Genomic DNA, 24,307 nt, shown 5'->3' with positions numbered 1-24,307 from the left:
TTACAATAATTAGTAATGCACGCCTAATGATGAGGAAAAATTATAACCCCGCCTTGCATCTCTTGAATACTCTTTTTAAGAAGTAAATATACGTTTAATAGTTGAAAGAATGAAAGAAATACAAATAAAAGATAGTGTCATAGTAAACAAATATTAGAGATTTATTGGTGGGTGTCATTTAAATAATTTATTTATAGAATTCCTGATAAACATAAAAAGCTGTCGTAATGGTCGCTTTGACTATTACCCTTATAAATTCCTAAAACATATATAATATATTCTCACATATATATTATAGGTGTCAAATCTTAGATTTTGCCAGTACAAACCATTATTATAATAGTTAAAATTGTTCAAAATAATCGAAGCCCTTTACATATTCATTATACCCAGAACCTTCTAATTTGTTCATTACTGATGGATAAAAATATCATCAAATCAAACAATGATCAAAACAATCACCATCGACAAAGGGGGTGGAGAAAAAACTGAGGTGATCAGCCGCAAAACAAATTAATCAGCGAGGCAATCACAGACAACCAATCATTGCGAATGAACCACGAAAATGAATCGACGTTTTTACCATTCCCTGACCCACTGTGCGGGCTAAGTCGGGGATCTTACGGGATGGAAGAGGGGAAACTCCCCGCCAAATGACAAAAGACGAATTAAAACTAACAAATTTTTGGCTCATTATTTGTTCTGGCTCCTCCAAAAAGCGCGAACCACAAAAAACACCAAACACTTCATTATAAACAGATCGTGGTGTTTGGGGGGAATATGGGGGGCATAGGTATATCTGGGATCTCCAGCTCAAAAGCTTACAGCGATCGCTGGGCTCCAGTGTTTTCAGTCGTCAAACGACAGCATCCAACATCAGTCGCTAGTTGCGGAATCCACAGAAGCTTCAGAATCGGCAGAAACATTGTTTACCTGGGTGATCTTACAAGATGTTCGGCAGTCATCGGTTTATGGTAATTGTGATTGATCGCCCACGGCGGAAGATAGAAAAATATACAAGTGGCCATTAGCTTGTACATTTTTTCATCAGCTAAATAATTTGTATCATCTTTAGTGTGAAATCTAATTGCATGTTTTCGAAAAATATCTTTTGAAGTTCAAGTATATTGAAAAATAGGACATAGAGCCTATTTTGCTCTTAATAAATAAGATAATCCATTTTTAAAGCAAACAAAAATGTATCAACAATTAGACTTGTAAAGCCAAGCTGGACTTGCTAAGCAAGATACAAAACTACTTATTGATTTGGATACAATTTAAGTACATCTTCTTGGTATTCGAATGAAAAATGCATTCATAATATTCTGCTTCCCAAAGCACTTTCTTCAACTTAACTCTATCAAAGTATAAATACCATATACTCTTTCTTTAATTTATAAAAAATTCCAAGCTTTTAAATTTAAATATAGCAAATACTTTATTATTTAAATTGTTGTTATAAAATAATTAATTATTATATATATAAATTAAATTAATAGACTTTATTAAAACTTTAATTCATCTTTATTTAATTATTTAAAATCTGTTCAGCTCTGCTTTTTCTGCCTAAGCGCAGTGATAAGTGTGTCCCTGGCCATCGAGGAGTCCTCAGATATCGAGGAGGATGTGATCAGCATTGCCAACCAGACGCAGAAGGTGATCCGCGTGCATCCGCAAGATCTGCCTCCCAAGAAGGACAACACGGGCAGCCAAATGAACTCGGCCTTCTTCCAGATCCAAACCCTTCGTCCGCCAACGGGATCAGCTTCTGCTTCCGGTTCTGGACCCGTTTCCGTTTCCGGTCAGCGGCAGTACGTGGACTCCAAGCAGATGCGGAAGAGGCGTCCTCGACCCGCCAAGCTGATGAGTGGAAAGGGGAATGGGAATGTGGCCGCCAGTGGTGAAGATGAGACGCAGCCAGCCTTGAAATACGAACTAAAAGCCTTTCCCAAGCAGAAACTCAAGCAGCAGAAGCAGCTAAACTTGGACGCTAGGTCGGCTGCAGGGGAGCAGGTGGACCGGGTGGAGGTCCAAGGTCAAGTATTACCCGTCCAGATGACACCGGGCCCCTATCCCATCTACTACGTGGTGTCCAAGACCAACGGACGCTTCGGCAAGTTCCCCATCAAGTCGTTTCGCTCGCCCTCGGAGTTTGCCAAGTATCTGGTGAAGAGCAAGGCAGAGCCCATCGCCCGGGATCAGCGATTCGAGATGATCTTGTGATCTTCCCTGCTCCTCTCCACTTAGTCAAAGCTAAAGCCTAAATTATTACCCCCTAATCGTAGTCGTAACTATAATATTATAAATGCTAATTGCCGCAATAAACCCATGTCTAAATTTAGCCAATGAAACAAAAGCCCAAAAACGTTTGAGTCATAGTTTAAAGATTCTTTCCCTTAATTGCTTGGGTTTTTTTTTTTATATTTTTGTATTTTTATTTTTTATTTGCTTCTGCGCTCTGGTAATTACATGGCATCTATCTTCATCTCTGACTCCATCCGCGGAGTTTAGCTAACTGTTTTGATAGCTGTTAACTGGCCTTGTCATATGCTAATTTGCCAGCGAATCGAATCGAGTGTCGCGTATAATTAAGCCCCGCATACCCATAACTATTGTCTGGTATTTACATACAGGCAACAATGGATAGGTGGATAGGTAGATACGTAGATACGTAGATACATTTGATTTATGGCGTTCCCCTTTCAGCGGCTTTCTTGCAAATATTATATCTATCCAAGTGTCGTTGCCTTTGTCTTTCTTCAAGTTCCCTTTGTTCGCCACGATTCTTCGCCTGTTTTCTTCGCCAAACTACAGAACTTTCTCCCGCCCATATATAGAATATGATGTTTTTAAAGATATGCATAGTTTCGAACAAAGAATCGTTCTTAAATACAAAAATCATGATTATAGTTTTTTGTAAGAACAACTTTCTATAGTTCAATGTCATCAGTTTAAAAATAATTTTAATAGGACTATTTTAAAGATATTATATAACATTAATAGTTTACAGAACATAGTCGTTCTTGAGTCCAAAACAGTTTATGTTTGCTATAAAATGGTTACACTATTTGTTGGATTTTTCAAACTAATAAAAATATATACTGTCGATAATTAATTCCGTTAATAACTCCAATTCGATCAATTAAGTTGTAAATAATTGAGCACCCATAATTATAACCAGCAGATTACATCGAAATCATCCACCCGCAATCAGGGAAAACTGACAGATACTTTTCACTCGACTCCGCAAATCAGAAGCGAATGGAGGAAATAATAATTGCGATTTTTATGGCACACATGAATCTGGGGGTTGTGTCTCTAAGTCTGGTTAATCAACCTGCCGGTGGCCCCCCGACTTCGGTAAATACCCCACCCATCCGCCCAATGCATTTCCCATTACTTTTGCTCATTTCGACTCCGGCGAATGTGTAATGAACTTGTGGGCATGACGAGAACGCTGGAACAAAGTGTGATATCGAAATTTCCCAAAGGATTCAACGCCATATTTTTGCCAGCCACGAAAAAGATTCCTTCCTTGCAGGACTCCCTCTCCATCTTCCTCCTCGAATGTGTGTGCGTGGAAAATAAAGGGCGAAAATAAAGGAAGAAAACCCCAAAAAAAAGGAAAATCTTCAGGCAGCTTCCACAACTAGCTAGTCCAACTTCTGTGGTACTCGTATAATCAAGCGTAAAAATGCGAAATTAATCAACTTCAGAGTCGACTCTAGTCTCAAGTTAACAACGCACAAGGAATTGAATTAAAACTTTTCGACCCCCCATTCACCCCTTTTCCCGGAAAACTGCCCTGAGAACTTGGGTTTTTATTCAATTATGTATTTGCGCTTGTCCTGCAGTAAAAATTACAATCCACGGGACAAGTCAACAGAATTATGAACACGCCTGGGCAGTAAAAAGTAAATAAAATTCCAGCTCCGCGGAAAAGAAACACAAAAAAAAGTGTATATATTTTTCAAACTTTTCTCGGCGACAGAAGCGGGATTTTTTTCACTTTTTTTGTACCGTTTCGGGTGAGTTTCTTTTCTGCGGTAATTGCAACGTCTCGCTGTCCTCGGGGAAATGTGAAACAATAAATGAAAATAAATGAATTTTTGTTAGCCCAATGGCCAGCAACCTCGGCCAATCGCCGCCGGGCAGGAAGAACGTAAAAAATTTCATTAATTTCCAGCTTGGCGGCTAACCGCCGACTTGATAACTTAACTTCATTGGGCCAAAAACATTTTCCCTTCGAATGACATTTGACAGCCCTTCGAAGTTCGAACTTCAAGAACGTTCAAGGATCCACGAAAAGGGCGCAAGGAACAGGGAGCAGGACCAGTCGAAAGCCATTTGATCAAAAATTAATGTGTAGTTTCGAACATTCTGTCACATTATACGCGTGTCAGACGGTTTAAAGGGTTACAAATTGGGCGGCCAAAGACAACACAGCCAGGTGCCGAGGGGTGGAAATTGTCGAGGAAAAGCAGTTACCTTGGTTCACTGATCTAAGGGACATTGAAAACTTTTCTTAACGACATACTGAATGTCTCTTAAATTTTCTTATACTTTACAGTAGACACTAAAACGTAGTTATCTAAAATGCAAATAGAATACGCCTTGCAAACTTTTTTTTTTAAGTGATATAATTTATACCATAAAACATACTTGTTGAATCACATATTGTTCAAAAGGGGCTTAGACCTTTTTGTTTTAAAGTTAAGTTAGCTTTTGTACACATTCAAAAAATCATATCGAAATAAAGCCAAGATCAAATAGCTCAATTTCATAACTTGTCTTCTTCCTCTTTTAAGAAAAAAATGTTCTTGAACTCAAGACGAAAGTGCTAAATTTTATAATTGGTCTTCTTCCTCTTTTAAGAAAAAATGTTCTTGAATTCAAGACGAAAGTGCTCTCAAGTTTGTTTTTTGAGAATAAGCAATTTAAAGTAGTTTACATTTTGGATTTGGAGACGAATGAAGTCTTACTGCCTAGGTTTGTAAGAAATTATAATCAAATGTTGTCATTTATTGAGCCCTTTCACACCACTGTGCCCTAGCTCACATAGGCATCAGCATCGGCACTGCCAAGTTTGGCCCATAAAAAACCGTGCCCTCATGTCCTCGAGACGTTGTTACTGACAGCCACGTGAAAAGGAGCAGGACCAGAAACACAAACTTTGCGACAGGCCGCCAAAAAAAAAGAAATGGTGACCCAAGCAGGCCAGGATTGCTCGGAGGAGGAGCAGGGGTCGAAGGAGGACCAAGGGAGCAGGTCGGCCGAGAACGACGCTTCTTAAATATTAATGCCCCGGGAGTCGGTGGGGCAGACCATGAATAAATTTTTGGCTATGAATTTTCAATAGCCCGTCCTCCTCTTAAACTACGTTCGCAATTTGTTCCACGACTTTAAGAGTGTCAACCACTCGCAGGTGAGTTTGCAGGGCATTAGGTGTCAGGTGAGTCACCGCAGTACCGAAATCGAACCGCAAAAGGGTCAGCGGAATTGAATTCATTTCGATTTTCACTTCCGTTTCCTGTGTTGCATTGTTGCTCGACTTCGACCCCGATTCGAACTCCCAATGCGTGGGAACTTTACGAGCCTGCCAGGGAAAAAGGTGCAAGCGGGTGGAGGTGGGCACGTGCGTATGGCGCCAATTGCCAAATGACCGCAAAAGCTCAGAGGTCGAGTGGCCAGGCCATAGATGGCCCAATAAATGCTGTTCAATGCTGCACGGAGAACAATATACCTTAAGTAATTATAAAAATCGTATTAAATTTATATATATATTAAAATTTTTCTTGCCTTTTAATACCTGTTTCATATAGATTAGGTTGTCAAATATTTTTTTTTGCACCTACATACATTTAAAAGAAAAATAAGCTCAAATGAAATGTTTTTAATTAAAGAAATTCCCCTCTTCAATAATTCGATAAGAAATGATCTTAAAATAGAGATGAAAGAGGTCTTGATTTTGTTTTTTCAAGGCGAAAGAATTCCTCAAACCAAAAGCACTTCATCTCGTTCTCAAGATTATATTCCTAAAATATTTAGAGCAAATATAATCACTTTATTTAATATTATAAAAGTTAGAAATATATCTTATGAAAGATTAGGCAATTAGGAACTGTTTATTTAATTTAAAATTGTTTAACAAATATTATATTTCTTTATTTTATTAAATTTTTTCTGTGTGGATGTGGAGCCCTAATCAAAAACCGAACTCCAGGCGGAAGTGCTCTACCCCCAGCACCCAACCCAAACCCAACCACTGGGCATCACGAACCCAAACTGACATTGCCCACTGATTTTATTTGCTCATCCGAAGCACTTTATGAAGCTTTTATTTGATTTTTATGCCAGCCGCTATTTCCATTTCTGTAATTGAATTGTCATTGTGCGGACAAACCACGCAGCTAACCACTGACTACTGGTTGGTCCTCGATGAGGTCCTTGTTTTTGGACATCCTTGTGGTTCTGGTTGGTCAGCCTTGGCGCCCGTCCACCCGTTCGATATGTCCGGACATGTCAAAAACGGTTTTGCGCTTGATTGGCGCTCGGACCCCCGGATAAACACCCAGAGGTATACGAAAGTGACGGACGCAGGTCAAAGGACACAGGACGTGGCACGTCCCGGGGAAAAAAGGGTTGCGGTCACAAAGTTCCGCCCCAAGGCCATGGAATTGGTATAAAAATTGCCAGTTAGAAGTGTCCATTCATTGGCAAATTGCCGCAATTGATGTGAGTGGGTGGGTTTGTTTTGAAAACTTAGTGCTCGGGTTATGTGCCAAAATGTCGCCACACAAAAGTGAGCAAATAAAAGTGTCACAGGGAGAAAAGCAATTTAAAGTTTTCCTCGACTGGGGGAAGGTGTTTCCATTTGTGGAAAACCTGAGACACCTGCTGAGATTGCAACTATAAAAAGACACGTAACAGAATACAGCCTGACTGAGATTTGCTAGCAAAGGGAAAATGGTGGTAGAATGTATTTAAAGCCCTTAAAACTTTGTAGTCTTCTCATGGATATATAAGGATTCTTATAAAGCTTGTATCTAAAAACCTCCCGAAAAATATGTTAAAGGACAAACAAAAAGTTTACTTATCTTCTTCTGATTTGTATTGCTATAGATCTCCTTACTTGTGAGTTAGTAAAATCTATTAAAGAGCATTCATTGTGGAAAATAATAAATAATCATTTGTAGCTATTTACATTTAATCGCTTTAAAAAATAATAAGAATAATCCCAGAAAACTATGTACTCTTGATCAAATAAAATGTCCTTTAATCGGGATTCACATATATCAATTCGAATATTCTTGGGATCCCACCCTTCAAGAGATGCCTTCCACCTGCTCAAAAATGCAAACTCGCTTTTGCACACTCTTCGATGCCCATTTCGAGGACAATTTGAGCAGTTTTCATATTTAAAATTCCCAAAATGGTGCTACGTGAGATAATAATCGTTACATTTAATGGGTTGCCAACACTGATGCCCCTGCAGATATATGTATTTCGCATTCAAGATACTTTCAGCACCGTTCCATTTTCAGTACTTTTAAGGCCAGGAGGAGATAAATTTTAAGGAAAAGGGTTTCTATTTACTTGTGTTGAGTTGGCAAGAGAAGTTGGCAACAACCCCGGGGTCTTGGCATCGTTAAACTTCCGCCGGAAGTGCCATTAGCTAGGGTGATTCAGGGGCAATCGGCAAACATAATGGCATAATCGAATGATAATTTAATAAGGACCAAATTGTGACGTCAACATTTGAATTGTGGTCGTTTAATTGAATCCTCGCCGTTCTGCTCCATTTCCTGCCACCGAAAACGGCTCCTTGAAGATGAAGTTTTCGACTGCGGATTGGAATGTGTTATTCATATCGATGTGTGTGCATAATCAGAATGAATGTTCACCCGGGGAATTGCTGAGTTGTGAGATGTGGTCGAAGGAGGAACCAGCAGACATCGTCCTTGCCACCCGACCAATTCGTTCCGACAACTCCTGTTCCACTTGTTTTTCGCTCAGCTTTCCCCCGATGTTTTGTGTCCAACGCAATTCAATTTGCATGCACTCATGAATAATGCAACCAGCCAAACATCCAAATAATTCTAATGGACTTTGGCTGAAATATTCATAAAACAACATCAATGAAACCAAAAGAATTCAACACAAAGTACCGGACTTTATGAGGGTTAGCATTGGCTAAAGAAGGGGGTTTGCAAATAAGATGTTAGATGGCCAAATTGGGAACCGGATCTTTTAAAACGATTGGCGTAAACGTAGTACAAGCAGAAAATACTGTTTCTTATATCTAAAACCGATTATATGAACAAATATCTTTAAAACTCTTTTTGGTTAACTACTTAGCATTATATAGTAGTATAGTATATATCTAATAATGAATGATTATATGATGTTGAGCAATGTTTCACAATAAAAAATTCTTAGTTCCATTTTGCGAATTCCAAAAAAATAAAGGATTCTGTAGTTTTCGCAATAGCAATATTTCTATTCCTTCTTTCGACTTCCGAATAAAAAGTGCCTAATCAAGCGAGGAATTTAAATTACAAAGCTCCTGTAGGTATCCGAATTTATGTAAATATTAGCCCATCACGATTCAAGAAACAAGAAGGGAAAGTCCTGTCAAATGCGGCTTGTCCTTAATGTCTTGGCAAACACAAGTATCGTAGCCAAATAGGCGGCAAGCTTGTGGCTAGCCTGGAAATTGGTTAACTCTGACCTGCCAAGTATCCTTGGATCCCGTACTGCGTACTAAAAATAATATGCAAAGTGCGGGGACCTGTTGAGATTTTCACAATTCCCAGAACAAATAACATATTCACATATTGTTGTGAAAACCCGCCCGCTCCCTTTTCCGCCTGTCTGTCTGCGTCCCCTTGGTCCTTTTCTTTCCCTCTCGGTTTGGGTATGTGGCTTTTCTACTGGGTTTTTCCTTTGTTTTTTGGCGGGGGCGGTCCGCTTATGATTTATCATCGCCGACGCCAAAGTTATATCTTCAAGATTAAAACAAGGAGGGAGGCTTTTAACTGACACGCCCCACCGACATCCCTTATTCTCCCGTTCATTTACCTAATGTGACAACTTTAATTTGCCTTTGCGAGAAATTCCGTTAAGTGGCTTTCATATTTAACATTTTGATGCGAGATGATCGGGAATGAGGCAGCTAGCCTCGGCTCGAAGTCGAAGAAAGTTTTCCGCTGCAATTTCTAGTTTTGCCAATTCAAACAGAAAGTTCCCCGGCTCCTTCGTGTAATCCCATTTGGATTGTTCGTATGTGTGTGCTCACCGAAGTTTCTAGGATGGCAAAGTTACTTGTAGCCCCGGCCTCGGGACTAAATAAATTAGCCAAAGGCCCTGCCAGACTACAAGAACTTCCCACTCCGAGTTTCAAGAACTCCCGAAGACCGCAAGCCGCACACATTATTAATAATATTTATGATTGAGTGACTGGGCGGTGGCTTCCAGGGAAACTATGGATGGTGGTGGTGCTCATATAAAGACAGATGACTGACCACAATGTAAATTAAAGATTACGATAGAGACAGAGAAAGTGAGTGGGTGGCCAGGTTTAATTATTTGATCCTAATGAAGAAGTTTAGGCAAAGGAAGGTCAAATGAAAGGGTTTAATTAAGAAACCTTGATCTTCATTGCATAATGGATAACATTTAAGCTAGTATTTATTTTTAATTATATGTAAGCTTGTTAGAATGATCTTTAAAAGAAAAAAAACTGAACAAACGATTTAGGTTTTGTTTATAGTTCAGTTTTAGCCACTTCTCAAATAAAATAAAATCCGAATATTGTTGTTTGGGGTCAAAATTTACAGAAAAAATTAACGATTTAACTCCACTAGTTTGGATCTTATGTTAATTGATATATTTTAAAAATGAGTATGATTTTTCTTAAAAGCCTTCCTCAGCTTAAAATCCCAGTTTTAGTCTAACAGTTTTGTAATTGAAAAGAGTGGGTAGCTCCTCCTCTTTAAGGTTTTTTCCGATCCAGTATCTGAGCCGAGTTCATCTTTATTTGCATGTTCGCACATCCATTAATCCGTTCCTGAACAACAACGGGAAAGCGTCAAATGGAGGGTGTGGGGAACTGAACCCGAATCCGAGTCACTGGGGAGCCAAGGAATTTATGGTATAAAAAATGGATTTGCGATGTTTTCACTGTGCAAATTAAATTTATTGCCGCGGATACTTATCCGTGTGCCCATTGTTCCGGGTACCTTTAGCTACACGTATGCACACGTGAATAAGGTGGAAGGATGGTACGTTTCGGAGTATTCGAAGGATGGGCTATATCCATCCACAAATTTATTCGCGGCTTTCCATGGCGCTTCCCATTTAACAGATGGAAATGGAAAATTATGAAGCGACGTGCCCGGAACTGCAAAGTTCCCACTGTTCGCGTGCCCACATAATAAATGTACCTGCCTAAGTGAACGAAATAAAAAAATGTATGCGAGAAAAAATTGAAAATTAAAATGGAGGGGGGATACAGACAGTTGCACGCTCTTTTGGAGTCCCCTTGTGTTTGTTGCACTTGCCTGACAATGAGATAGGACCTCCACCCACCGCCGAACTCCCAGAACCACCTCCCAGGGCCCACCCACCGCAGACTAAACGGAATAAGCGTTAATGCTTCGTTTGAATGAATTTTTGATTGCGTTGTTTACGATTGAATTTACTTCCTGCCAGCGAAACATTTTTTTTTGCTTCACTTTGTTTTGTTTGCTTGTGCGATTTTTATTTTTTTGGGAGTGAGCATAAATTTGCGTGGCCCAACTCCTCCGGAATTCGCTTTCATTTTTTGCGTTCGCAAATCAGTGCGAAATTTTTTCGGAGTTCTAAAGTTAAGTGTTGTTTACAGCTTACCAACATCTCCAAGGAGAGTTTTCCTCTCCAGATCGGAGATAATGCAAATGGCATGGCGAGTTTTTCTCTGTGGGGTGTGGAAATCTTCTTAAACACTTTTCACATTCAATAAGCATTAAGAAGGTAGTCAGGAAATGCGATTTAATAAACGATAATTTTTGATATAAATAAATAATAGAATGTCAGCGGGGAAAACGCTAAAAAACATTATATGTGGAATGGAACATAAATGGTTTGTAATGTTCCTGATAAAAATAAGTTAATCTTAAAAATGGGAAATTTAAAGTCAAACAGTCTCTAAAAATTTTAAAAGGTTTGAAATCTGACATATCTTTATTTTGAGTAAGGTATTCCGTGTACCATTCCATTACTTTTAAGTTCTCCATTTCAGGAAGTTCAAGCCCCAGCTGCTGATGGAAAATCAGCGATATAATCTCGTTATAGAACTCCTCATCGCCACCTCCTTGAGTTTATCGGCCTATTGCCCGTAACAGGCAGTGGCGGATCCACGGGGGGGGAAATTAGGGAAATTTCCCCCCCCTTGGAACCACAGAACCTGAAAATTTTACTTGTTTGCTAGAAAAATATTCTCTGCAATAAAAAAATATAACCACTTTGTTTACCTAAAAATTGGGATGGATAATTTTTGTTTTATAATTTGTACTGTATTTCTCTCGCAATAATAAGTTTGAACCCCAAATCGAAGAATAAGTTCAATTTCCCCCCCCAAGAATAGTCTCTGGATCCGCCACTGGTAACAGGAAACCAATTAATCTCTATCAATGCCCGGACTTCGCAGGCTCAAGCTCAAGGATCAAGTGACAAGACATCGACTGGCTTAACAGACGAAAACCGAAATGGACAAACCGTGAAGTGGCCAGAATGATTCCGGGGATTTCTGGGGGGTGGAAGGATCTGAGATGGAGACGGGAACGCGGACGAGGACGAGGACTGACATCTACGACTCCCTGGAGTGCAATCGGAAATGGACGCCAATGAAACAAATGCAAGCACGTAAAAAAGTCGAAGACCACGGAGCAGCAAAGGTTGTACCGCCTCTGACCCCTCGCTATCCAGCCTTTCCTCAATCCCATTTCCATCTCCTTCGGAACTTCCAATTGTGCAACGTGTGGTATGAGTAATGAGAGAAACGGCAGCCAAAAAGGGAAAACGATTTTCCGGTTCAATCAGTTTTGATTTAAATTGCAATTATTAACTTCAGTTTGCCAAATCATTGGCATGGGGGGTCTCATTACCTCGTTTGCGGGTTGATGAAACACCAGTTTCTTTCCATCATATTTCCTTACCGAAATTAACTTGGACTACTTTACTTTGTTTAAAATAAACAAAATTGTAAAATAGTTATATTACCCAATCTGACGCAATATCAGATTGTAGTACGAAATAAAATGAGATAGCAACCGGACTGAGGCCAAGTTCACATACGTAACTAAAAGATATCCGAATGTAGCACCCTGAGCCCTAATTACTATGTCTAAAAATAAATGCACATTTTTAGACCATCATGACAGCGACTTCTGTTTAACCTTCTAAAAAAGTATTATCTTACATTTGGATTAACTGAATCATATGATTTAAGTGGAAACTTTCCTAAACAGTAGCGAATCTCTTACAGCTTCCGCGTTCAAACTCTAAATAAACTCTTTACGTGACGCATTTACCTTCCGCCACGCGAAGCTGAAAAGATTTATATAACCACCTTATATTTAAATGTTAAGTTTTATATACACCACAAATTTTGTCATAAAATATAACATTTTTATTCTAAGGGGAGTACATATGCTTAAAAAGAAACAACAAAGTTTAGTCCTGACCGTCAAAGAAATTTTATTTTAGTAGTATGAAGCTAAAACAAGAGAGAACGTTATAGTCGGACGCCACGACTATTATCTCATACATATTGGCTATATTGGGTATCTCCCAACTTTAAGATATATATACTTTTTACATTTTATCTTCCTTAACTTTTTACACTTTACACTTTTCATTTTATCTACTGTCTGTGAACATGGCTAGATCGACTTGGTTAGAGTTTGTTATATCCAACAAAGCAGTGACCTCTGCTTATCCCCAAGAAAAATTATTATCTTTCTTTTGAATTTGTTGAATCATCTGATTTAAGTACATTTTTTTCCAGACAGTAGCGGATTATTTTAGCTTCCGTAACCATAAAAATGTGTATTTGAGCAAGCCCATGCAGACCCCAAATGATTTTTTTCTCCAAACAGAGGTTTAATTTAAATTATATACATAATTTGTTTTATTATTTGACTAAAAGCACACATTGGACAAACAGAATCTCAGGGGAGAAAAGAGACCTAATCCTATGTTATAGTAAACAACTCGCTTAAATCTAGAGGTTGGAGATGCTAAACTCTGTGGATGCACGGGTAACTATTTACACAGAATGGCGATAAGCCATATCAGACGTTGTTCGGCTAGGTGCCATAAGCAACACAGTATTATGCCAATAAAATAGAGTGACGCAGCCCCATGTCACTGCTCATCGCCGACAGATTTTGTTTTGGTCTCCGTTTCAGCCACCTCATTATCATGATCAGTTTTAAGGGGCTTCTTTTCCTCCTCATCTTCCCTATCGACTCCCAGATTTTGGAGTTCCTTCAGTCCGGATTCGGGCAATGGGTGACAGATACTGTTCCATGGCTGCAATGAGGATTCCGAAAAAAGAACGTACAAAATGCCACTGCCTGTTAACATCAACGAAGTGAGCAGGAACACATTCTTCCAGGCCTCAATCGTTTGCTACAGGAAAAAATCATGTTAGGATAATAATAATAGTAATAATAATAATTTTCAAACAAAGATCTCAACTCACATTGTCGTTAGTCAGCTGACCCACGATGAAGGGCGATATGAAGCCCGGCATTCCACCAATCATTCCGCTCACTCCGAGTACGATGCCCGCGTAGTTGGGCGACAGATCCACCATGGAGGCCAAAGGACCAGAGGACACTGCCCCATGGAACATGGTGGCCAATGTAACCAGTACAATGGCTGCCGTTGCATTGTAACCGAAGTAAGCCAAAGCCAAAACCACGAAACCCTTGACGCCACAGCCTGAAAGAGTAGGATTTAAAAACGCTTACTAAGGATGGTTCAGTAAAAGAGGTATTTAAGGAAGTGATTAATTAAATGTTTCAATATGCTAGAACTCAATTGTCCTGGTGGAGCTTATTCGAAAAATGCATATTTGGATAGAATATTTTGATATATCATAGCATCTATAACCTTTATACTTACAAATGAACGTGGCCAACTTGCGGACATTGGTGCGACTCATGCGATCCGTCCGCAGGAGATAATCGGCAAGCATGGAGAAGACGTAGGCGAAGAGCATCCTCATGAGATGCGGCAGTCCCGAGAGGAAGCCAGTCTAAAATATAGGGAATTATTATCTATAGCATTTTACAGATCCCAGTAGTTCGTCCGCCACTTACTGCTCGGATGTTCCAGTGATGGATCAGGCGGAAGTAGGTCGGCGCATGGGTCATCAAAGTAAACAGGCCCCAGATGCCACCCCATTGGGCCACCACATTCAGCCAAACCGGACGGGAGGTGGCTATCGCCTTCCAGGGGGTAGGTCCCTTTGTGCCTTGGGAAGAGGCTCCCAAGGACTTTTCAATGTACTTTCTCTCCGAATCAGTGATGCGAGGATGCTGGGCGGGACTATCGAATACCAGGAACTGCCACGCAATGAACCACAGAGTTCCAACGACTCCGCAAACATAGTAGACCCATTCCCACCTGGTCCAGTCGATGATATAGCCGAAAATCGGATAGAACAGAGCCACGCCCACTGAGCTGCCCAAATAGGCACTAACAAACTTGCTGCGCTCGTTGGGCGGAATCCATTTGGCAGTAAGCACGTGCATCGATGGCCAGGCCAAGCCCTGCGATGACCAAAAAAGATTAAAGCCTGCTTAAAAAAGAAAACAGCTTCATGATCACTTACGGTTATCCACCCCTGGAAAACTCGAATAATAATCAGGCCTGTATAGCTCCGATACGAAACAATTGGTATGAGGAAACAGCAGAGAACGCCAATGCCATTGGACCAACCGAAGACCAGTTTTGTGCCATATTTAGTGGCCAGGATCCCGCCGGGAATCTGCAGAGTCCAATGAGCCCAGAAAAAAGATCCCAACAGAGCGCCCTGTTGCTTCCCGCTCCAGTTAAATCCATTCCTTTCATACGGAATCTGCAAAAGATATAGCGCCACTCAGCACGTTACTCATACGCCCCGTTGTTGCACAAGCTGCATCACTTAGTGGCTTCATTAAGCACTTAACCAGTGATTCAGCGATCTGATACTTACATTCGCCCAGTCCAAATACCAACGCTCTAGCGAAAATCGGTCATTCAATTCCGGAAGGGCAGCCAAATCAGTAGAGTTTGCGATGGAACTATTTAGGGTTACATTTGAGGGAATCTCACCCTTGCCGGCAATCATGTCCACAATGGTGATGTTTAGATTGATCCGGAGCATGTAGTTGACTATGAAGCCCAAGAATGACATGTACCACAGCACCGTACGCGCCTCGACTGAAAGATCAAAGCAAAGTACATGAAATGCGAATCCGCAACTTGTGGTTGTGCCTCGTTTGGAGGTCTTGAGCCAGATCTTCGACACTCGACGAACTTGAAGGTAAGACACGAATTTAAGATCATTCTCGTACCTTGGGCCATGGTGAATGGGTTGGCTGGAGAGGAACTTTACTGGAATTTCGGACTCTGCATTCGCAGGAACTGCAATCCTTGCGATTCGATTGCCAAAGATCAACTGGTGCGGACCGCTGCCGGAATAGAACACCAGACCCAGAATCTCTATCTCTTTATCCCCGCCGCACGCTACTGATAAGAGCCGCAGATCTGGCGGATTATGTTGCAGCTCGGCTCTTGCTCGCTCATCAAACGGGCCTCCATGCGACCGACACCGACGAGTTCGGCAATCGGCCCCGCTCAGATAAAATTCCCATTTAGGCAGATCGGATCAGTCAGCTGTTGGACTATCTTTATGACATGGCGTACTCCCTGTGGGTTTGGTTATCGCATTACGAGAGCTGGAGACTAGATATTTCAGGAGACAGGTTAACGACGTGTCGCTAGATATACAGCTTCGCAGAGTCCAAACAAACAAGATTGTGAAGCAGAAGCCTCTGAGCTAAGCAAACAGAATGGGTTCATTTGACGGAAGAAAAATCATATCAGCGGAAAGTTTAGTAATATGTTCTAAAAAAAAGTCCTCTAAACATACCCATACTCATGGATATACATATCTGTCTATGAAGTCATAGCCCATATTTACAACTGCAATAACAAACCAAACTTGAAGATACAATTATATTTGTGTTTACACCGATAAATTCACGCGTCGCGATCTATTGAGAACATGAACCGCAGTTTAGCTGCGCTGTTATTGCCACGGGAACATTTACATGAAGATCACGTCGTGCACTTACTAAAAAAATACATACATAAATCATACAGATCTTGCTTGAAATGCTCAGAAAGTGAGCATTATCTCAGCATTTCTGAACTATGAACATCCTTGTAGTAAGTGAGCATTTGTATACTTAGGTATAGGCTAGCATAAGAGTGAGACCTACTAGTTGCATTCTAAATCGAGGGCTAGCAGTGGTGCGCGTCTGCCGTCGTGGGGGACACCGTCGCAGGGCGTGGTGCTCCACAAGTGGCTTCCCACAGACGGCTCAGTACTCATCCAACGTTCTCGTAGGACATCGCAGGCCGTTCGCTGGCGGTCGAACCAAAGATCGTGGGCGGATGGTGCTGCTGTCCCTGTTGCTGCTGCTGGTGGGGATGCTGTTGCTGCTGCTGCTGTTGCTGGTGGGGATTGTGGGCATGCTGGTGCTGCTGAGCGGGCGGCTGCTCGTTGCGCAGCTGGCCCAGCGGAAACATGATGTTGTGACTCATCTGTGGGTGGTGCAGGTGCTCGTTGGGTGGTGGCGGTGGCGGTTGCTGGTGGGCAGCATGGTGGGCCTGAGCGGCCTCCGCGTGCTTGCGTTGCTCGCTCTGCTGCTGCTGTTGCTGCTGGTGAACCTTATCCACGGCGCTCTCCTCGTACTTCTTCTGCAACTGGAACAGGGGCAGCTGCTGGGAGGCGTGAAGGGGCACAGCGACTACCCCTGCGGAGACCACTCGCTCCACCTGCGACTGAGGGGAAGGCTCCCGTTCGCCCTTCTCGTACTTCTTCTGCAACTGGTACATGCTGTGGGACAAATGGGAAGTCACCGAGTTGCTGCCACTACTGCTGGAGCTCAATTTCGAGGAGGTTGACGTGGAGGAGGGCGTGGACTTCTCCGCCTTGACGGGCGGCTTCTTCTGGTACTTTTTCAGTATCTGCATTAGTTCGGACTTAACGTCTAGGCGTATTTCCTCAGGAACCCGCTTGATCTCTTCGTAAAGGGAGAGCAGAAATAACTTGTCCGGATCCCGGTTCTTGCGCTTCTTGCTCTTTTTTGGAAAGGCGTCCTGCATGAATTGCAGAAGCTTCTCCTCAAAGGGCGACTCCCTGGACAGTGATCCACTGACATGCTGGCGCCTCAACAGGTGCGGGTGTAAGCCGCCATGAAAAGCAGGATGCTGGAGCATCCCGGAGTGCGAATGGACACCGCCGGCATGCTCTACGCCTCCGCCATTGAGCGCCTGCAGCTGGGGCACAGGGTGGCCCTGATATGAGCCCCCGTTGCTTGATCCAGGTGCATCGTTGGTTTCGCCATCATTGGTGTGGTGATCCTGCTGCGGCTGTTGTCCTGGATGGGCCTGCGGATCCTTCTGGTGCTGCATGTTGTGCTGGTGGTGTCCCACTGCCGCCGTGAGAATGGCATCGCACAAGTGCTCCGGAGCGTAGTCCAGGCCGGTCAGAAAGTTCTCCGCCTTGAGTTCGCCGTTCATCTCCTCGTAGAAGTACTCGGTGCCCACAATGTCGATGATGTCGTTGTCCTCCTGGTTCAGTTCGATGCCCGGGGGCGGAGATCCTCCAGAGAGTTGGCAGCGCTTCAGTTCCGCCAACTTCTTTCTGGTGGTCAATCGCATATCGCGCCAGCACTGCCAAGGGATTAGATATAGAATTTTCAACCATTAACGGCTGGTCAACTCACCTTCTTCCACTGGATTATGGTCTTCTTGGGACCGATGGTGTTCAGGGCCGCCTGGATTTTCTCCCAGTACCACTCCTTCTCCTTCTTGCCCTCCATGTACTTGGTTTCCCGCAGCAATGTAATGAGCATTTTCTTCTGCGGTTTGGTCACTCGATCCTGGAAAGGTAAACGGCTGGTAAGGATTTTCACATGTGTATGTAGCATTCCGTGGAATTAATTTCCACAAATCCGTTGTATTCCAGCCTCGAAAACCACTCAATTGTTGCTGTTGTTTATTTAAATGCCATCGGTGTCTACATTTCTTTGCTGCTCCCCGCACACACACACCCTCACAGACGCGGCGTGTGTGTGTGACTAAAGAATCGAACGATTCATAATTTCTGCATCCTTCTAATTACCATTGTGAGCTTCTGGAGCAGTCCGCGTTGGCCCGAAATCTTGATGTATTGTTTATTAACCGCCGCCGTTTTTTAACTGCTCAATTGCGTGGACTTTTGTTTAATTTTTCACTCCCTCAAACATTGCTGTTGCTGGCTCTTCTTCTTGTTCTTCTCGCTGCGTGTGTGTGTGTGTGCGTTTGACGGTCTCACCAGTTTGACGTTTTGCCCGCCCGGTTGGAAATCAGCTGATGCGCAAACGACCGTTACAAAATTTGAGTGTGACGAATGTCGCTAAAAAACTTATTTAGCACTTTTGAATATTCCACCTATGGATGTCGTAACTTCCAAACATTTATCTAAGAAGTTTGATTTTATTCCTTAGATAAATTCTAAAAAATCCATTATTCTCTGTTAAATACTTTTAGAAAAGTACCTATCTTTGTCTTATTACATATTAAAAATGAAGTAGCAAACGAAGTATACATTTATTGTATATACAGATACTCTATATATCATCATTTACGAACAGTTTAGTTTTGTTTATAAAAGTCGTGATTGTAGAAAAATAACTTGATGTTTTATTTTCACAAAAAGAACTCTGTTTAGTACATAAGTTTACACTCTATTTATAAAGTAATAACTATATGCAAATTTAATATGGGGACTGTAGGAAAATTAATTAAAATTAAAACATTATAAATAATAAATTAGCCGAACCCAAGGTCAGCGTCTGTTGGTGGTCGCCTGCCTGCTGACCTGCCTGGTGATGGTGGACACACCTTCCTCGAAGAGAGTGCGGAAGAGGACATTGGCATGGTTGAAGAGTCCATCCTTAAGGGATACAATCAAGAACTGCGAGTTGGTGAAGTGCTGCTTCAGCATGCTTCCAATGTTCTGGGTGTGCGACATGTCCAGAGCTGCGTCTACCTCATCCAATATATACAATGGAGCCGGTGAGAACTTCAACATGGCCAGGACAAGGGATAGAGCCACCAGGGACTTTTGACCACCCGAAAGCTCACCCAGGCTTTCCTTCCACTTTCCATTAAAACCCACTTTGATCTCCAAGCCGGTCAGGCAACCATTCGTATGGACAGGATTGAGTTTCGCATCAGCTCCTGGAAGAAGGGAGCTAAAGATTCCACTAAAGTTTGCGTTAACCTCGGTAGCAGCTCGGTTCAGTTGATCCTGCTCTTCTTCGTCCATCTTTACGATGATCTTCTTGATCTTCTCCTTGTCCATCGCCACAATGTTGCGTCGGCGTTCGGTCTCCTTGAAGTTCTCCTCTTCACGATCCAGCACCATGATGGCGTTCATATTGAGGGTGCGCTCCATTTTGTCTTTTTTCTCTTGCATTTTCGCCAACTTATTGCCAGCCTCGTGGGGATCCTCCTTGCTATAATCGTAGCGGGTGTTCTTCATGCCAAAGCAGTTCTTTTCTTCTGGGATCCAGGGATATTTCGTTTCAAGGGCTTCCATCCTTTTCTTTGCCTCCTTGGCCTCCGAACTAATCTTTTTTTGCTCGTTCTCCTTCTTCTTCACCTCCAGCTCAATCTCCTGATTCTGTTTCAGCATTTTGTCCTTCTTGACCAGCTGATTTCGCATCTCCTTGTTCTGAGCGTTCAGCTTGTCTTTCTGCATCTTAATGGCCTGTTCGAGCTCCGACACCTCAGAAGCAGCACTGGAGCTATTCGCTTTCAGGGCATCTAGCTCGGCCTTAAACTTTTCCAGATTGTCAATCATTTCCTGGTGCTGTTGCTTCGCTGTTTCTATAGTTTTCTTTAGCTCTGTGATCTCCAGTTGAAGTGTTTCGAACTCCTGCTCTCGCTTCTTCCAGTTGGCCCGCGATTTCTCCGCCCGCTGCTTTGTCACCTTCACCTCGTTGGTGGCCGCTTTTAATTCTCTCTCCCGATAGCCCTTGGCGTCTGCCAACTTGGCCTCAATATCCTTGATTTTGGCCTGCGAGGTCTTCTGCTTCTCCCGGGAGTCTACAATTTGCTGCTCTAGGGTCTTGACTCTCTCCTTCATCTCTTCGATTTCAGCCTGATTCTGCTGAAAGGTCGTTTGGGCCAACCTGTTCTCGCACATGGTTAGCTCGTGCTGGCGCAACTCAAGGTTCTCCTTCATTTTGTTGAACGAGTGGGCCAGGTTTTCAATGGATCTGAGAGGGGAAAAAGGTTACAATTTGACCTTAGGCAATGTCTTATGTACCTACGCTATTTGCTGTTCCACTTCTGATATCTCTGCGTCAATCTCCCTGTACTCTCTTTCTAATTTCTTGATGGCGTACAATTCTTCAAGGACGTTGGCACCCTTGGGAGCAGCACCTCCGGACACAGTGCCATGTGGATCTACAACATCTCCCTCCAAAGTCACAGAGCGACAATTAATTCGTGGATCGTAGCTGACCTATCAAATTAATGGAGGTTAAAAACTATTCCAAATTTTTTTTTAAGTAAATACACACTTCTTTGGCTACATCAAGATCCTTGCAAATAAGTGTTCCGCCAAAGCAATACTTCATTACAGGCTCGAAGAAGCGATCGTAGCTTATGAGCGACAAGGCCCACTGAACATTTTCAGGACCAACTTTGTTCTGGGCGTATTCCACAACATTTCTACTTAGCGAGTTGGACTGAATCTTGTTAATGGGAAGAAGTGTGACACGGCGCTGCAGGTTGCCCCTCTGCAGGATTTTCTTACTGGTCACATCGTCATCCGTCACATAGCTGTATAACTGAAAAGTAAATGGTGTTCAAAGAATAGTCTTGAAAACTAAATTGATTACTTACACTTCCTCCTGCCGCCTGGACAAGAGCCATGGAGTTTTTCATGTCGTTCAGCTGGAACAGCTTGCCCACCATGCCGCGCACCTTTCGCCTATCAAAGTTGGGATCTGGATCCTGGTACTGCAAGTCATAGCGGGATGCATTGCAGCGATCCAACTCTCGTTTGAGCTCGCGTTTGCGCATATGCAGATCATTTCGTCGCTGCTTTAGCTGTTCGAATTGGCCGCCCTCGTAGTTGAGACCTTGGAGTTGCCGTTCCAAGTTCTTAATCTCTACCACCAACTGATCATGCAGGCCCTTGTCCTTTACGTAAGCGGCATCGTTGGTCTGTGTCTCACCCTCACGCTGTTTTAGGACACCCCGCGTATGCCGTAGCTCCATCTCAGATGTCTTAATGGTGGTCTGTGCTTCGCTGAACTGCTCCTTGGCCACTATAAACGGAATATAATTACTTGAATCGTTGGGTAATAATAGCAGACTCACCCATCAGTTGTTCTTGCAGTGTTGAGGCCTGTCCGTCTTCATTGGTGGACAAACCCTGCGATACAGCCTCCAGTTTTTTTTGGGCATCTTCATAAGCTTTGGAGTCTGTGGCATCGGCCTCCTTGAGGCTTTCAAACTCGCCCTGTACCTTGGCCATATCCGCTTCTTTTTTGGTCAGGGCTCGTACATCATCCTCTATATTTTTGGAGGCCATGCGAATCTTTTTCTCATCTTGCTGGATTGTTCCCTGGGCCGCCTTTAAGCTACCCGATGCGGTGGCCTCCAGTGCCCGCTTTGCGCTGAGCTGTGTTTCCAGATTTTTGATGGAGCCACCCATCTCAGCATCGATCTGCTGCTGCATCTCTTTCACGGAGCTTTCAATGATCTCGACATCCTCGAGGTTTTTTGCATGCGTGGCCTTACAGTTTGCTATGCGATCCTCGATCTTCTGCTCATTGGCCTCTACAGTTTTCAGGGTTTCGCATTGCTTAAGATACTTGGCGGAAATGTGAATCCTAATAAGGAAGTCAATGTCGCGGCAGATCTTCTGGTACTCCTGGTAGGCGGAGCGCTCCTGGCGAAGTTTAACGAGCTTGGGCAGCACTTCCTCGTCGAGCAAGACCTTGGTCTCCCGTACTTTGGTCTCTTTTTTCTCTATTAGAGTTTTAGTGGCGTCTCGCTTGGTTTTGTACTGACTGGTTCCAGCTGCCTCCTCCACCATGGACAGAACCTGAAAAAGATGTGAGTTATTTTAAGGATTATGGTGGGAGATATATATATCTGGTAACAGACCTCCTTGGGCTTCATGTTTAGCACTTGCTGGATCTTGCCCTGCATGATCAGGAAGTTGGGATTGTTTACGTTCAGCTGGATGGAGCAGAAGAAGTCCTGCACCTTCTTGTTCTGCACTAGTTTGCCGTTGATGAGGAACTTGTTCTTACCCCCGACGACCACCTGGCGCGCCACAGAGATCTCCCGGCACTTTTCATAGCCTTGCGGGCACTGGGCGGCATTTGTGTTGTCGAACACAATGGTAACAGTGGCCTTGGTGATGCCCGCCTGCCCGTTTTTGTACACCAAATCCTGCAGAGCCGAGGCGCGCACCTGATATACGGAAAAGGAAATAACTATATCCCAGGATATATCCAATTAGTACTCACATTTTGCAGATTACTAATTCCCAGCACGAAGCAGATGCTATCCAAGATGTTAGACTTGCCGGAACCGTTTAAACCTGTGATGGCCGTAAACTCGGGATCGAATCCTTCAATTTCCGTGCGCCGGCCGTAGGATTTGAATCCATCTAGCACTAGCTTCTTTACATACATTTTAATGCGAAGCGGTTTGCCCAAATCCTGGCGTTCTTTGCTTTTAATTCCGCGTCAAAATTTTGCCGCAATTAGTGTGACCGTGGCGGGGCATTACAAATTAACCAAAATGCCATGATAGGAACGATTTCGATAATCGATTGCAGTCGTCCTCATAGTGACGAATCGCACTGATTAAAATATTATCTCAACGGAGAAATCTGCATAATATTAAAAAGCCAAGTGGATAAATAATATTTTTTGCGGCTTACTCGCTTCTAATTAAAGGCGGGAAGAATAATCCTGAAAGAATTTATAATTAACTTAAGAATTAACTGAAACGAATATTATGAATTTGGCTTGACTTCGTCACTCGATTTCTTACCTATTCGGAAGCTCTTTTGCTTGATAACAACAAGAATGGATGATTTCGACGACGATTCCTTTAACGATGTTCTGGGCTCCATGGAAATGCCCTCGGCGGCAAAGCAACCCAAAGTTGCAGAAGTTGCTCCACCGGCTACGTTAGTTATTGCCAGTTCAAGTAGCAGCACGGCCAGTTCCGCATCCGCCACTCCTGTGCCTGCCAAGCCGCCATCCAATCCCCACAGTGTTCTCGTCCACAGCAAACAGCGCGGCAATCCCATCCTGAAATCCATCCTCAATGTTCCGCTGGAGTTCCGTGATGATATCGTGCCGGATTATGTTGTGGGTAGGACATCCTGCGTCCTATACCTATCCCTGAAGTACCACAATCTCAATCCGGACTACATCTGCCAGCGGCTGAAGACTCTGGGCAAGATGTATGAGCTGCGGGTGCTCCTGGTCCAAGTGGACACACCGGAGCCACACAATGCCCTGAAGAGCTTGACCAGGATCTCACTACTGGCCGATCTGACCATGATGTTGGCCTGGAACGCCGAGGAGGCGGGCAAAATCATTGAGACATACAAACAGTTTGAGAAGCGCCCGCCAGATTTGATCATGGAGCGGGTGGAGTCCAATCCGCATCAGAAGGTACTTGTGATGAAATACCCATCATGGTGATGAAACATGAAGCTCAAATGTTTTTCAGCTTGTGGCTGCTCTTACTAACATCAAGCCGGTAAACAAGACGGATGCCGTCACCCTGCTGCAAACCTTTGGCAACCTGGGCAACATCATCACTGCAAGCGAGGAGCGGTTATCCCAGGTGATGGGACTGGGTCCCCGGAAGGCCAAGAAGCTGTACAAAACCCTGCAGGAGCCCTTCCTCAGCAAGTAGCTATAATGCATCCCATAACTACATATATGTAATC

The 24,307-nt window shown here is 43.0% G+C and overlaps 5 protein-coding genes across 6 annotated transcripts; 2 read left to right on the top strand and 3 right to left on the bottom strand.

The window, feature by feature from the left end:
- The first annotated feature begins 838 nt into the window (after nt 1-838).
- LOC119550079 lies at nt 839-2,365 on the top strand. Of its 2 annotated transcripts, XM_037858549.1 has the most exons (3): nt 839-974; nt 1,552-1,900; nt 1,957-2,135. In XM_037858549.1, exons 1-3 carry the CDS (start codon nt 951-953, stop codon nt 1,992-1,994), a joined length of 411 nt encoding a protein of 136 aa, XP_037714477.1. In that variant the 5' UTR covers nt 839-950; the 3' UTR covers nt 1,995-2,135. The 2 variants fall into 2 exon arrangements, with proteins under 2 accessions (XP_037714477.1, XP_037714476.1); XM_037858548.1 differs by having other exon boundaries at nt 1,552-2,365.
- Nucleotides 2,366-13,142: 10,777 nt separating this feature from the next.
- LOC119551840 (sialin) lies at nt 13,143-15,769 on the bottom strand. Its single transcript, XM_037861410.1, has 7 exons — nt 15,609-15,769; nt 15,248-15,474; nt 14,885-15,130; nt 14,370-14,822; nt 14,173-14,305; nt 13,748-13,989; nt 13,143-13,674 (listed from the first exon to the last, which is right to left on the bottom strand). The coding sequence occupies exons 1-7, from the start codon at nt 15,616-15,618 to the stop codon at nt 13,408-13,410; spliced, it is 1,578 nt and encodes a 525-aa protein (XP_037717338.1). The 5' UTR covers nt 15,619-15,769; the 3' UTR covers nt 13,143-13,407.
- Nucleotides 15,770-16,258: 489 nt separating this feature from the next.
- On the bottom strand, nt 16,259-18,617 carry LOC119551693 (putative mediator of RNA polymerase II transcription subunit 26). The gene is made up of 3 exons (XM_037861162.1): nt 18,449-18,617; nt 18,051-18,206; nt 16,259-17,997 (listed from the first exon to the last, which is right to left on the bottom strand). Exons 1-3 carry the CDS (start codon nt 18,449-18,451, stop codon nt 16,648-16,650), a joined length of 1,509 nt encoding a protein of 502 aa, XP_037717090.1. The 5' UTR covers nt 18,452-18,617; the 3' UTR covers nt 16,259-16,647.
- A 404-nt stretch (nt 18,618-19,021) lies between these two features.
- LOC119550037 (structural maintenance of chromosomes protein 2) lies at nt 19,022-23,118 on the bottom strand. The gene is made up of 7 exons (XM_037858473.1): nt 22,863-23,118; nt 22,495-22,806; nt 21,703-22,432; nt 21,223-21,650; nt 20,898-21,167; nt 20,646-20,839; nt 19,022-20,591 (listed from the first exon to the last, which is right to left on the bottom strand). Exons 1-7 carry the CDS (start codon nt 23,028-23,030, stop codon nt 19,154-19,156), a joined length of 3,540 nt encoding a protein of 1,179 aa, XP_037714401.1. The 5' UTR covers nt 23,031-23,118; the 3' UTR covers nt 19,022-19,153.
- An 83-nt stretch (nt 23,119-23,201) lies between these two features.
- LOC119550039 (DNA excision repair protein ERCC-1) lies at nt 23,202-24,307 on the top strand. Its single transcript, XM_037858475.1, has 2 exons — nt 23,202-24,026; nt 24,085-24,307. The coding sequence occupies exons 1-2, from the start codon at nt 23,430-23,432 to the stop codon at nt 24,271-24,273; spliced, it is 786 nt and encodes a 261-aa protein (XP_037714403.1). The 5' UTR covers nt 23,202-23,429; the 3' UTR covers nt 24,274-24,307.

Source organism: Drosophila subpulchrella, chromosome 2R, assembly GCF_014743375.2.
Source record: "Drosophila subpulchrella strain 33 F10 #4 breed RU33 chromosome 2R, RU_Dsub_v1.1 Primary Assembly, whole genome shotgun sequence".
Taxonomy (NCBI): domain Eukaryota; kingdom Metazoa; phylum Arthropoda; class Insecta; order Diptera; family Drosophilidae; genus Drosophila; species Drosophila subpulchrella.
Note: the sequence above shows the minus strand (reverse complement) of the source record. Positions and strands in the feature narration are given on the sequence as shown.